General features: G+C 42.7%; 1 protein-coding gene across 3 annotated transcripts; it reads left to right on the forward strand.

The window, feature by feature from the left end:
* Nucleotides 1-9,780: 9,780 nt before the first annotated feature.
* LOC116264779 (uncharacterized) lies at nucleotides 9,781-14,787 on the forward strand. 3 transcript variants are annotated; one of them, XM_031645161.2, is made up of 5 exons: nucleotides 9,781-10,225; nucleotides 11,495-11,544; nucleotides 13,004-13,081; nucleotides 13,168-13,756; nucleotides 14,204-14,787. In XM_031645161.2, the coding sequence occupies exons 1-5, from the start codon at nucleotides 10,079-10,081 to the stop codon at nucleotides 14,693-14,695; spliced, it is 1,356 nt and encodes a 451-aa protein (XP_031501021.1). In that variant the 5' UTR covers nucleotides 9,781-10,078; the 3' UTR covers nucleotides 14,696-14,787. The 3 variants fall into 3 exon arrangements, with proteins under 3 accessions (XP_031501021.1, XP_031501023.1, XP_031501024.1); XM_031645163.2 differs by having other exon boundaries at nucleotides 14,207-14,787; XM_031645164.2 differs by having other exon boundaries at nucleotides 11,495-11,538.
* The last annotated feature ends 349 nt before the right edge of the window (nucleotides 14,788-15,136 follow it).

Consider the following 15,136-nt stretch of genomic DNA (forward strand, 5'->3'; position numbering starts at 1 on the left):
CTGGAGGTCACCTTACGGTAGAAGCTGGGAGCTAAACGAGGACTGAAGGAGCTCGGATCAACCTGGTTCGTGCTCAGTGAAGAGATACAGCTTAGCCAGGCTAAGTGGTGCTTGCCTCCCCCTCATTTCACATTAAACAAGGGTCATATGATCTCATGGTGAAGTCTCCTAACACTACTTAGAAATACCCTGTTTCTGTGTTATTATTAGGTAGTAATCTTCTCGGTTTCCTTGTAGAGTTCCTTGTTGAGAAGAAGGTGCAGCAGTAGCAACCATGAGCTGGGCTGGATTGGAAGAGAGAAAAGTGTGCTCTGTCACCTGTTCAGAGCTAGCTTCCCCCAAACACATCAGTGCACTAAGGGGTTCGTCAAGACGCAGCTAAGTGCACTCCTCTCTCCCCATCAATTTACTGAAATATACTGCAATAACTGCCTTGTCCCTGTATTGCTCAAGGAGGACTGCATTCGGCCAGGAGACGATGAGATCCTCACTAGACGAAAGTGTTGTGCTGAGGACCAAGGTTTGTCCTTCAACCTTGGTGTGTTCGTTGGACTTGCTCCAGCTAGGTAAGCACCCATTTCACCCTATAGACACGAGGGTGGGTGCTCAGTTGATTTCATCATTGCCTACGGGCATGTAGACGATCAGGTTACCTCCAAAGCTAGAGAGGTGAGGGCACGAACCCACACTACAAGACCACCTAGGGGCTGGTGATGGTTTGTCCATCTAAGGAATGAATGGATGGCTGGTTTGTGGATGAATGTATGGTGAATGTTGAGTGAGCTTTGAACTAAATCTATACGCTACGTTTGTAAGACCTGAAACCAACATTGGTGCAGTAGGTTCAACCTTAGTATAGCGTGGGAAAGCCCTTCCTTGTACCCTTACAATTGGGATATTTTAGCTGGGGTTGTGTCCAGCAGGGTAGGAAAATTTGTAAGACCACAATTCGGCCATAGGAGCTTGCTACCACAGGAGATATTGGGAGTAGCGGCTGTATTTTTTGGCATCTCCAAGTGCAGTCGTACCAGTAGGTATGGGTTTTCCGGCGAGTTTTTTAGGTGGTGCCAATGGTGCTGCCAAGTAACTAGTGACAGACTCTAGGCCTGGGCAATGGGTCGGCCCGGCCTGGCCCGATCCGGCTGCTCAGCTCGGGCCGGGTCGCCCTCTTGGCGACTTTCCCCCGCCCTCCCATCGCGCTCCAATGGAAGAGGAGGGGGAGGGAGAGGGGGTGAGGGAGAGGGAGAGGGAGAGGGAGAGGGGGGTGACGAGGAGGAGGGAGAGGGAGAGGGGGTGAGGGAGAGGGAGAGGGAGAGGAGGAGGAGGGAGAGGGGGAGCAGATCAGCAGAGAGGTAGAGGGAGAGGGGAAGCGGAGAGGGAGGGGGAGAGGGGGAGCGGGAGCAGAGGGGGAGCGGGAGCAGAGGGGGAACGAGAGCATACTACGGAGAGGGGGAGAGGAGCGGAGAGGGAGAGCGAGAATTGGGCCGGGCCGGGCTGCAGGGAGAGGGAGACGGGTAGTGGAGAGGGAGAGCGAGAGCCAGGCCAGGCCGGGCCACCGTGGGCCGCCGCCGGCGGCCCGGCCCGGCCCGTTGCCTAGGCTTAACAGACTCCCGTGGGAGAAGATCAACTCAAAGTTTCAGGTTGCACCAATGGTGCCGCTAAGTAACTTGGCTCTGATACCAACTGGTAGGGCTGCACTAGGAGGCACAGAAAAACACAACCGCTACTCCCAAGTTCTCTTGTGGTAGCAAACTCTTATGGCCCAATTACGGCCTTACAAATTTTCCTACTTTGCTAGACACGACCCCAGCCAAAATATCCCAAGAATAAGGGTACAAGGAATATACTAAGGCTGAACCTACTACACAAATGTTGATTTCAGGCCTTACAAATATAGCGTAAAGATTTAGCTCAAAACTCACTCAACATTCACCATACATTCATCTACAAACCAGTTGTCCATTCATCTCCTAGATGGGCAAACCATCACCAGCCCCTAGGTGGTCTTGTAGTATGGGTTCGTGTCCTCAGCTTTCTAGTTTTGGAGGTAACCTAATCGTCTACACGCCCGTAGGCAAGGCTGAAATCAATTGAGCACCCACCCTCGTGTCTATGCGGTGAAATGGGTGCTTACCTAACTGGAACAAGTCCAGCGATCACACCAAGGCTGAAGGCCGAACCTTGGTACTCAGCACACCACTTTCGTCTAGTGAGGATCTCGTCGTCTCTTGGCCGAATGCAGTCCTCCTTGAGCAATACAGGGACAAGGGACAAGGCAATCACTGCTGTGTATTTCAGTAACTCGACGGGGAGAGATGAATGCACTTAGCTGCGTCTTGATGAACCTCTTAGTGCGCTGATGTGTTAGGGGGAAGCTAGCTCTGAACAGGTGACAAAGCACACCTTCTCTCTCCCGGTCCAACCCAGCTCACGGTTGCTGTCACTGCACCTTCTTCTCGACAAAGAATGCACAAGAAAATCGAGAAGATTACTGTCCAATATTGACACGAAAACAGGGTATTCCGAGTAATGTTAGGAGACTTCACCGTGACAACGTGTATACCCTGTTAAATGTGAAATGAGGGGGACGCAATGGCCACTTAGCCCGGCGTAAGCTGTATCTCCTAACTGAGCACGAACTAGGTTGATCTGAGCTCCTTCAATCCTCGTCTATCTCCCAGCTTCAGATTGGAAGTTTAACCCCAGGAGCTGCTGTGAATCGGGGTGGAGCAAGCTTCGTTTGACGCCGAAGCACGTGCGCTACTGATCAACTTTTAGCTTCTAGTTCATCCTCTGTTTTAGCAATCTGAGGCAGCAGTATCCTCCAAACAAGAACCCATTCAAGCTGTAAAGATTAATAGAGAATAACTTCAAAAGTGACAGAGATCATCACCGGATTTAGGTGAAAACCCAAACTGATAAACAGAAATGGGGCGCAGGCGAGAGTCCCTCCCGCAGGTCTGTTTCTGTCTTCACAGGTGATCTCGGCACTCCAAAATTAGTTAAAAATCAACCTGGGCTCCGATTGACCTGAAATTCAGACAACAATTACCTTCGGATGATTATGAAGGGATGCTCCAAATTTGGCTGCAATCCGAGATTCCTACAGTGAGCTCGTTCTTCTGCAAGGTCACGGACTATCACAGTCGCAGGCTCTGTTCAGGGTCAGCTAGAAAACAGGGGCACTGACTGCGATTCACAGGGTATCTCCTTCTTCCAAAAATCATCCCGAGCTTCGATTAGCCTGAAATTTGGGCTGAAGACTGCTGATAGGATGCAGATGGGACGCCCAAAAGATCAGAGCAAGATCAGCCTCCTTCAAGAGACTCGTTGAGATCTTTTGACCCGGCCGCTCTCAGGTGCGTTTAGAACTGAGACAGAGCAGGCTAGTCTTCTTCCACTCAATCTCAGGCACATACAGACGAATCAATGCAAAAATCCACAATCAATGAACATGAAATGATCAAATACGACATTAGGATTGATTAGAAGAAAGTCAAATCACTGATTTGTCGGTTTTCCCCAGTTTCTGTAGAGATTGGGGGCGCTGCCGCCGGATTGGCAGAGATCTATGTCACAGTGGTACGCCAAAACGAGTCGCGTACCCGTACCAGTAGGTCGGTACAGCAAAACGGGTATGGCGGTACGCCAAATCCAGATTTGGGTCAGAACCGGATCCAAACAACGTTTAAACAACCAACGGGTGAGAAGGCAAAACCCTTCAACGCCTGACGCCCTTCTCCTCCTCCCTCTCGACTTTAAATAGAAGGTCTTCCAGCAGGCGTTTGGGCAGCTGCAGACCGACAGCGACTGGCGACGGACAGCGAGTGGGCGACGCCAACGGCAGTTTTTTCGTCTGTTAGTTTTTGTGTTTTCTCCTTTTGATTTTTAAGGTTCCCAACTTCCGATCTGCTTCAACGTTGCAAGATTTGTTCTTTTCTCTAGTTTCCCAACTTCTGGTGTGCTTGTTTTTTGTGTGTCGGTGCTCTGTGTGCATGTTTTCCCCATTTACATGTTAAAGTTCATGCACAGAATACCTTTTAACTGTTTGTTAAAATGATTATGAGGTAGACAATGCACTGCATGACTTCCCCAATGCGTTTCTTCATTTTGAGGGCAGCTCCATCATGACCCATGTCCTGCATAACATATTTTTTCTTATGCTTCTCAAGCCTCTCTACGAACCAATAGATGACAAATGCTTAGAAAGCTGTAGAAGCTTGGCCACCTCTCTAACAGCTTCCTTAGCTTCTACACCTAGATCTTGCATCTTCGTGTTCAAATGTATGCACTCCATTGAAATGTATTCATGCACTTGATCTTTTGTGCTTAGTTTGTAATTCTAAAAAAGAGGAAAGATTAGTTGCACGTGTAATTGCAGAAGGCTGTTTGATTATATTTAAAAATAAAAGGTTTATGATTTATTATTGTTAACATGATTCAATAACATATTCCAAGATCTAGACCAACATCTTTAGGTTGGTGCTTTTGAACTCATGAAATTTTTTCAGTTTTTTTAATTAATTATATATAATAATATATAATAGTCATCGTACCCGTACTAACATTTACGAAAATGCCGTACCAGTACCCGTACCCGCACCTGTACCCGTACCATTGTGACATAGGCGGAGATATCAGGAACTCGCCTTTCTGATATGATCAGAATTCCTGCCGGCGCGATTTCCTCTCTCGTCCATGGTCGGATCTTTTCCAAAATTGGTCGGGATGCACCTTAGGATGTTGGGAAGAGAACTATGGAGGCCGATTGCATCGATTCAACACTGATTGGCCGCATTGGCGAAATGATCAGGCATAAGTGGGCGGCAAAACAGGGAATGAAAAAATTAAGTAGAAGGCAAGGATGAACTTGTCAATGACACCAACATATGGACGGATTAACTAAGTACTTATACGCCAGGCATGATTTCAAAAAAAAAAAAAACATAGCTTAATTTTATAAATGACCTACCATGGGATGAAAAAACTTGTTCTCTCAAACACACAATGAAAATAATAAGAATTTATTATACGACTACTAATCAGGGGCAGAGACAGGTTTCGACAATTGCCCAAATAGGCCCACAAAAAGTGTTCAGTTTTATATTGAAACTTCATAGTTTATTTCATTTACATACATGTGCCCCTTGAAAATTTAAGAATATATAACTAGAGTCCTGTAGCGAGAACTTTCTGGCTCCGCTCTTGCTATTAATGCAACAAAACAAATATTTTCTGAAATAGGTAAACTTATTTGAAAGTTTTCAAATGTAAAGACTTTCTGACTACTCTCCAATATCTAATTACTTGTGGGCAAATGTGTAATCTCATTATTTCTCTTTGTGGGAAAATAAGCAAACCTATAAGGTTGCTTGCTCTTTATGTAGTGAAATAGTCTCCCATGTGCACCTTCCTTTCTTGCAGCTGAATGGGAATAACTGGGTCGGGAAAGCGGGCTCAACGAACTAAACTGTATTTGATCTACCATTTGCAGTTTAGAAGAATAGTACTTATAAAAAGCGAATTGACAACCGGACTTTCATCGGCCTGAGTATTTTATTCTAACAGTTTTGTATCTGGAACACCTAAAACCAATGTTGTAAAAGGCGATAAATCGAGGCGAGGCGTTAATCGAAGGGTGAACTTCACAAACAAATTTGTGAATTATATAATATTTATAAAAACAACAACAAAACTGAAAAAAAAAATGACTGCAATCCTAAGCATATCAATAAAAAACAATACACAACATATGCAAACCACAAAAGGATTTGTAAATCCAAATAAATATAATGTCATAACATAATGTATTAACACCAATAGAAAATTTTGAATTATTAATAAGTAACAACATATTACAAATTTCATGCAAAACAACTAATAAAGAAACACATAAAAATATAAAAGGATTGTCTACCACAATTCATTTTCTAGACCATTGTGGCGCACGCTTCAGGGATGTGTGCGCCTCACACCATTGCCTCAAGGCGTTTTTTTAAAAAAAACGCCTTGAGGCACTTTTCGTTTTGTAAGAAGCGTACAATTGCCTAAAACACTTCAAAAACAGTGGTCGAGGGAAAAAAAAAAAAACTTCAAAGCATTTTCTGACTTCAATAATTGATACATATAATTCTATTGAATTAAAGTTAAAAATAATGACAAATTAAGGTTCAAAAAATTGACACTTTTCACTTAAAATTTAAACTCAACTGGGTCCGATCCAAATCCAATCCAATCCAAAAAAGGTAACAAAATGGCCTGCTGAACCTATATGACATAGCAGCCTTTCCATGATTGACAGAGAACTTAGTGACCTCCAGCACTACCTGCAATGATATGCATGGATGACATTGTTCCTCCAATCAAATAAATTATTGAGATTGGAAATCTCTCTATGAACAATTTTCAGAAAAAAAAGAAAGAAAAAGATTTCCCTTTAAGATGCCTTTTTTGGAAAATCAGTATCATAGTCTATCATATATAATATAACAGCACCCAAATATATGCATCCTAAATTATATATGGTGAACGTAATATACCTATATACTGCATATAAGTGCTTGAAATAGGCAACATCAGCATATAGTACATGCTATATTAAGAAGCCAACCAGAGAATCCCTTGTAAATCAAGCTTCACTCAACTAATTATTCCTCTTTCGTTCAATTAAATATGCAAATGAATCTAGCTTTATTCTCTAACCCAAGTTTAACGATCAGGAACAAGCAAATTTCCCGATTGGGCCGAGCAAAAAACCAAGAGCTGCTCAGCTCATTTATCAGTCTTAGTAGTACGCACACTCAAGGGCGGAGTAAGAGTTAGCATTGGGCTGGGCTGCCGTCAGGTACCCGATACTCGGCCCGATTCGGGCCCGAGAAAAAGAGACTCGGGCCGACTTGATAATTTATCGGAATGGCCCCAGAAGCCCGATTCGGACCCGATAAATTGGTTTTTATTTTTTTATATATAATTATAATATTTTATTATAATTAATTATATATATATATATTATTTTATTTAATAAAAATATATTTTAGATTTAATCGGGCTCGGGTTTCCTGAGTTGATTCGGGCCTGGGTCCGATCTTTGAATGTTGAGCCAGACCAGGCCGATGCCCAGGTCTAAGGCGGAGACAACAGAAAATTCTAGTTAAAGGTCATTAATTATAAAATTTTAAAGGAAACTAATATGGAAATGAGAAAAAAAATCCCAAAATATTAATATAGGAATCCTTTGTGGGTTTATGTGGGCAATTGTCCACACAACACAACCTCTGCCCTATTAACGAAAACTAGGAGGTGATTTGGATCCATCATGATCCAGATCTCGTCCGATACATGGCACGCACCAAAGGACCAGATTCGGGTCTTTAAACAGACAAATGCGAATAAAGTTAAAAGGAAAAAAAAAAATTAATGAAGAGGAATCCTGCTGTTTGGCCGATAAACTCCATGAATAATATCTCGTGTTCATGTCCCGTTCTTGTGAAAAACCAAAGTGAAGAAAATGAAACAAAATTAAGAAAAGCGCCTCTAGTTTTTGACCTTTTTTGCAAATTACAGTCTGTTTGCGGGATCTGCTTTGGCATTTCCGCAAAAAGAACAAAGTGGGTAGGTGAAACAGCAGAAGTTACTTTTTTGTGAATCATGAGATTTGAGTTGGATAAGAAGTTTGCCCTATCGGATGTTTACATATTCGGATACTAATTCATGCTCAAATGAGGGAGGAAAAAGTATCTTGGATTCGAGTTTTGAATTTACAACCCAAAACCAAATCTAAATCCGACTTTTGAATCCACAATTGAATCCAAAATTCTGATATAATATGTTGAGAACCGACTTTCATAATGCATGAATTTTGGATATAGAAAAAGTTAAGTGGCTATATTGATGCTTATTATTTAAATCAGATATTGAATGAAAATCTAATCTGCAACCAAATTCAATCAGATATCTTTTTCTTTTTTTGGTACATAATCAGATATCATTTTTAAAATCTGAATCCAACAGACTTTCTTATTCGGATTTTCTTTCATTTTTGTTTTTGTTTTTTTTATCTGACTTATTTAAAGCAGTAGAATATTCAACCCCAATCCTATTTATATTTATTGACATCTGGAAGCACAGGCAAAAATTTAAATTGAAAGTGAAAAATGTCAAGGACATTGGAAGTAGAGATGGGCATCGGGCCGAGTACCCGGTACCCAGCTTGATCGGGCTTGGGTCAGCCTGATGGTAATATTATTTTTATTTTATTAAATAATATATATATATATATATTATGTATGTTATATTTAAAATTTTTATTATATTTTTATATATGTTTGTTTGTTTTGTTTGAAGACATTTGAGTGGATCTTTTTCCATAATTCTTTTAGGAGCTCGGACGCCTTTTAGATCAAATTAAGAAGAAAAATCCACGGCGTCTGAACCCCATTTTTTCCATCAACTTAAAATTCTTCATTTAAAAAACCTCAAAATAATTCAATTTGTTCATCGGATTTTCATTCCTTTTTCTGAATGTTATAAATTTAGCTATTTGAGTTCATTTATAGGTCAAATTGAACAGTTGAATGAGATTTAGCAGAAGCAGCTGGCCGATGTTAGATAGCCATAACCATTAGTTGACCAAACCCTCTCTCTCTCTCTCTCTCTCTCTCTCTCTCTCTCTCTATATATATATATATATATATATATATATATATATATATATATATATATATATATATAAAATTTTGTAGACCAAATACTAGTTGGCATGGTTTCCTTGGCTAAGGAAGCATGACTATGGCTTCATGTAGCATTTTTGTTTTACACAAAATCCGTGTTATTTGGATTGTTACATGGTTTAAACCTAGCTTTCAATTAGGCCTGATGGTCGGCTTGATGCTCAAAACCTGAGCTTGGGCCCGGCTCGGTCAAGTTAAAATAAAAACTATATATATATATATATATATCCAGGCGCATGTTCAGCCTTACAACTCCAAGGTTGTTCGGATATAGATCTGCTGGATCAAATTGCATTTGTATTCTAGATTGGGTTCATGTCAAAATTCAGCGGTGGGCCGGACTTGATTATAATAAAATCAGGAAATCTTTGCTTTTATTTGACACGAAAGTTCTTATTCCTTCTCTACCGAACGCACGATTCACCTTGTTTTTGGAATTGAATTCTACCAGGCAATCACATCAAATCAGATATGACTCAAATTTGGATCAGCTTCTTGTTTTCTATAGGTTTAGTTCTTTGATTTATCAGATCCTAACCTCTTGAACGGAAAAGTTTAAGTTTAAATTTGGCGTCTAACATACATTAGAGTCGCCTCAATTCATGAAACACTTTTTAAAGTTTTTAATAAATTGAATCAATTTAAAAATTAAGTAAGTTTAAAAATTAGGTAAGTGGGTAGTAACATAATGGATGGGTACTGTTTACAATTTTTAAACAATTCGTTTCTTTATAAATTTTTAATAGTTAATTGAACGGGCAAATAATTTCGGCACAAAAGGGGAACCGGATTTCCTCAAGAAGGAGAAATGTGTCGTCGAGCCAAACGCTAGCTGACCGAACCGAGTCCATTTGTAGGCCTGAAAAAATCGAACCGGCCGTAACCCGATCTGGAGACAGTGGGGCCCAGGGAGACGCAAAGGGCAAGCAGATACGCAAGTACTCCAGCTTTCCATGGGCGGAATCGTAATTTCAGTCGAGGGCAATATAAAGGAGGAAAGAGAAGGTGGTAGAAAACTTAGAAAGAAAACCTAAAAATCCTCTCCCTCCCTCCCTCCCCTTCCCTCCTCCCTTCCCTTTCCCTCCCTCGGCCTTCTCCCCTCCAATCTTTCCAACAACCCGAAAACACGTCACCCCTCAACCTCCCTTCCCATACGAACAAAAGAATACCGTGAAACCGCCGACGAGTAGCCGGAAAACCGTCCGTTCTCCCGTCCGGGTTGCCAGCCAAGGCCGCGGTTCCTCTCGCGAGTTCGTTCCGGATCTTCCTGTGCGCGGCTTCCCGGCGTTCAACCACCGCTGGCGGTGATGAAATATGCGCGGCCGCGAGGCTGACGCGGGCTGGAGGAGATGGAGGCCGCGGAGTCGGTGATATGGGGGACGTGGGAGGCGCTCGTCCTCGGCGGGGCGGTTCTCCGCCACGGGACTGCCGCTTGGGACGCCGTCGCCGCCGAGGTCCGCTCCCGAACCCTCTTCCCGCACCTCTTCACCCCCGAGGTAATTTTCCCCGTTTTTTCGTATTTTCGATAATAAAAAATTCAGGTTCTTCTTTTTTTTTCTCTCTCTCTGTGAATTACCGGAGTCGTTGATGTGTGGTGGTCGCATGAAAATTTTTTTAAGATGACCATTTTGCTCCTGTCTGGGACATGGTCGTCTTTTCTGAAAAGTCCAAAAGTTGACGGGTTTCCACTTACCCGATCTCCCTGCCTTCGGTCGACGGTCGTTTCTCTCAAGGGAAGGGGAAGATCCCTGGGACGAGCGTTTCCTTCCCATAAATTAAGCCCCCTCTCCAATCGCTGCCACGTGTAGGAACGAAATCTCCTGGCTACGAAGTGTACAGCTGGCGGCATCTGGGAGCGTGTCGCTTGACTTTAAGACATTTTCGCGATTTTCGTCGTTTCCTCAGGTTCCAAGGGCAGACTTGCTAAATGCTAAGCCCTTCTTCTTATTGGCTTTCCTGAAAAATAATGGCAGAAAGTGGGCAGCTTCCGCCCGGTCAATGGACGATAATATCCTCGACCATTAGATGGTGGTGGCATCATTCTGTGCCTTTTTTCCTTCCCCTGTCGAGGGTTATTTTAGATAAAGTGAAGGGCATATATAGTAATAATAGGTCATGCGTGTGACCAGATATGGAAAATTTGTCGGCTGACGCGGCCGCTGCCGTAACCTTTTGGCTTAGGCCACCTGTTTTCCACGTCGTTCTTTTTTCTTTTCTTCAATTTTTATAAAAATATAAATTAATATTATTTTTGTTTAGTATATATATATATATATATATACGACACATGGAGCTCAGAATCTAGATGGTCGGAAGACTTTACTCATTATTTTATATTTATATATATATATATGAGTTGAATTTTTAAATGCGTCTATATTCTTTAATGCATGTTTTAAATGGTTCGGATTCTTAGCCAAAAAGAAATGGTGGGTCGGGTGCGTATTTATCTTCTTTATGTGGTGGATAAGGAAAATGAAATCCTACGACCAGCACCTAAAGTTGCCAAATTTTCTCGAGGTGGTTCGCTATATATAGGGGAAGGAAATATAATAAGTGCAATAATGTCGAAAAAGTGAACATGCTTAATAAATGCGATATTGATGCCTCCTAAAGGTTATGGAGGGTAGGAATTAGATCCTTTGATGTTTTGCGAGCGGCCGTGAATTTGAATTGTCAAAAGTTCATGTGTATTTTCGTAAAGTTGTTTTTTAAGTGGACTTGGATCTTTTGGTAATTCTTTTTCTTGGTGGTCGTTTTCACAGGTGTGCAAGGCCAAGTACGAAGACTTGCAAGGGCGGTATGGCGGGTGCGAGTAAGGACGAGTAAAATAATGCCTTTTTTTTATTTGCGCACCATACGTTTTTTTTTTTTTCACGGAATTCAAAAAATACCCTTCCCCGCCGCGTCGGATGGTGTAGGAATTAGGATTTAGGAGCCAGTCGTTCCCTTTTTATTCGCCTTTTCGTCGGTAAATTACACGCTGCCAATTGCGGTGGCTTGTCGTTATATTTGATAGCTTTATGTCCATTTTGTTGTGGGGGCACGGCAAGCTTCTCATCGCCTGGCCCGCGCACAACTGCCGTGGCAACCGGGCGGCCCGGCCCGGCCCGATAGCCTGGGTTCCGGTCCGGTTTAGTAATAAAAAATATTTTTTAATTATAAAATATTTTTTAGTAATATAAAATATATTTTTATTAATAAAATATATATTGTTAAATTGTAAAAAAATTAGAAATTTATTTTTTAATTATAAACAAGCCGAATCTAGTCGGGTCGGGTCGCACATCAGGGCTGGGCCGACTCAGGCTGCAGATCAGGCCCGAGCTTGGCGGCCCGCCAGGCCGTTTTCTTGGCCCGGACCCTATCGTACCGGATGGGTACTCGACCCGTTGCCCAGGTCAGCTTGAATGGTCTTAATGATTATACAAATTTGGTCCAGTCTTTTCGTTTAAGTGGTGAAGTTCGTTCCAACGATGTCATAGGGCGGGACGGATAAACGGGTATTTTGTTAGGTGTTGATGTAGCTGGACTTAGCTTTGAATTAACAATGTCCGATATGTGGTGTAATATCTAACAGTTGGATTTGGATATCTATCAGATTTGGTGTTGAATTCAGGTTCAATACGGGGCACGTTACCCGTTCAGAATCCAAACCCATCTACCCGACCTCACTAAATGTCACAAGCCGGCCAAGGGCCTGGCATTGGCATTCCTGTCGGACTACATTAAGTGTGGGGGGTTCGGTGCGTTTCGAGCTGGTTTTGGGTCCACTCGTTCCTTATGTAGTCGGTTTCGGTTGCCAAAATATGGACCGGAAAAGCATCGGAATTTGCTTTCGAGTCTGAGATTTAATCCGAAGTTCGATATGGTGATCGACTAGGAGTCCCAATCCGAATGAGCGCGATGGCGTCCTGTTTTCAAAGTTCGAAATCCAAATCTGGTTTGGGCTGTGACTATAAGATTTATATGGTATGTTTGGGTTGGACACAAATAAATTCGAACCGGTGATTCTCGTGAGGCAAAGTTACTTTCTGTAGTATAGATGTCTGTCATGTTCTTCGCTTTCTAGCTTGGGAATCTCGTGGAATATAGAAACGAAACATTTATAAGGTGAAAGTATCAGGATGGTCTTTGAAAATTGAACTGCAATTTGCCAATTTCGTCTTCTTATGCTAAAGCGTTGTCACTGTGGATTTTAGTAGCTTGAAATTTCTGAAGGCTAGAGCCATTGTCTATATTTATTTGAAAAAAAAAATCCTTTTCATTTGCAGTGAATGGTTTGAAGAGCTAAGGAAGCTCCGAGTGGCAGAGCTACGGAGGGAGTTAGACAAATCTGAGGACTCTATTGGGTCAGTTTTCTATTTCCCCGCACGGGAGACACGCCAGCACCAATCCGATGAATGTGAATGCGAAACTAACTCGATATGTGTTGCAGATCTCTGCAGTCGAAGCTTGATGGTCTCAAGGCCTCAAAAGGAGACAGTGACTTCGATTGCGATTCTAGCCGGAGGGAATTGTCGTCACGAGCGGAGAATGTCGATGGTGGGGATTCTACTGGGAAGGAGAAATCAAAAGATGGTTCTTCAGCCGGTAGCTTCACGCAGGGCGTGGATGAGGTTAGGAGGGACTGGTCGCAAGAGTGCCAGGTTCCTGCTGCAAGAGCTGGAGAAGCCGAGGGAGTTGGGGTCGCTGTGAAGTTGGAGGAGCTTTCGGAGGGTTTGGAGAAGTCGGAATTCAAGACTCTGAAGAAGAGAAGAGGGAGGAGGGGTAGGAAAGTTGGTGGGGGGACAAGGGATGGTGGTGGTGGTACAGGGGAAAGTGACGTGTTGAGCTCCGCCAATACTCTTGTTGTCAAAGAGACTGATGAAACGATCGGAAATCATGCGAAGATCGTCAAAGTTTCTGGTGGTGATTGCAGAGGCAAGGAAAGCGTGGGGTCTAACTTGGACTGGGTGCCGCAGTTTCTTGATTGCATCATGGAACATAAGGATGGAGCTGCCTTCCGTCGCCGGCTCGAGAGTCAGGTAAGAGACAGAAAAATCATGTTCATGCTTCTTTTTAGAACTTATAGTAAATTTGCGTATCTTTTACTCAAGTCATGCAATGTGGGGTTAAATGGAAGGAAATAATCTGTTCTGCCAATTTGTTTGTTTCGTAATGAAGCCATGAGATTCCGTAAATAGCTTTGAATTCAAAATGTTCTTCAATATGACTGCCGAAATGCGCTTCCTTTGAGCTACTGGCTGTGTCTTAAAGTAATGTCCGAAACGTGTGGCCTAAATAATGTCAACACTGCATAGTTGCATGATGTTTCAGTTCTTTTTTAAATTTTACTTGAATAAACGACAGCGCTTTTAGTTAAGTAGGGGTTGTTCATAGACTGGACTGGTGCCAGTTCTATCTAGAGAGGCTGCTCTTAGGTTCTATAATCTCCTGTCATTGGTTAAAATACTTTTCTTTTGGATGTCCAGAAGAGAGCTAGATACAAAAAATTGATCCGGAGGCATGTGGACCTGGAGATGATAAAGAGAAATGTTGACAAAAACTTCTACACCACAAGTTCGGAGATGCTGAGAGATCTACTGCTGTTACTGAACAATGCTCTGGCTTACTACCCAAAAAATTCACCTGAATACAGTTCAGCCATTACTTTCCGGCAATTTGTGAGGAAGAAGTCGCGGGAGTTCATGGATAAGGAACAAGGTAGCAGTAAGAAGTGCGTTCTTCTTGCAAGCCGAGCTCCAAATCCGGTAAAGCCTCGAAGCGTTCGGCCAACCAAGCACCACGGTGTTGGAAAAGATGCTACCGAGAACAAGGTTCCAATCACTAGCAACGGCAATGGTGAAGACGGAATCAGGTCGTCCCTGCCCGTGAAGAGACGTGCAGGGCAAGCCGCAAAGAGTGTAGAGGAAAGAAGAGCAAAACGGGTAAAGGGCGCTTCAGGCAAGGACAGAAAAAGGTGAAAACGACGGCCGGAGATGTTTTTTACTTCTTGGACTCTCTGGTTACTGTTGTAAAATTTTGTTTATGTATATCCTCATCTTTTTTCTTTTTCCTTTTTGTCCAAATCTCTTTGTTCTTTTGCTTCTCCTCCTTAACTTGGTTGCTTTATCGGGATAAGAGGAGGAGGGGAGAAGAACTAACGGTTGCTTTTCTATGTTCTCGGCAAAAGTTTTAGTAAGGCAGGCATTGGGCCAGGTCCAGCCGGAAACTTGCCACAAATATTTGGGCTTGGTTCAATATAACAAGCTGTGCCTGGGCCAAGCGCATGGGTCCGACGGAGCGACGGGGCCTGATAAGAACCTAAGTGAGAGCTAAATAAAATATTTTAACCCCACATGTGTAGCTCAACCTTTTTTTTGTAGATTGTTTCTTAGGAGGTCGTTTGATAAGACAGACAAGCC

This window comes from Nymphaea colorata, chromosome 11 (assembly GCF_008831285.2).
Source record: "Nymphaea colorata isolate Beijing-Zhang1983 chromosome 11, ASM883128v2, whole genome shotgun sequence".
In the NCBI taxonomy this organism is placed as follows: domain Eukaryota; kingdom Viridiplantae; phylum Streptophyta; class Magnoliopsida; order Nymphaeales; family Nymphaeaceae; genus Nymphaea; species Nymphaea colorata.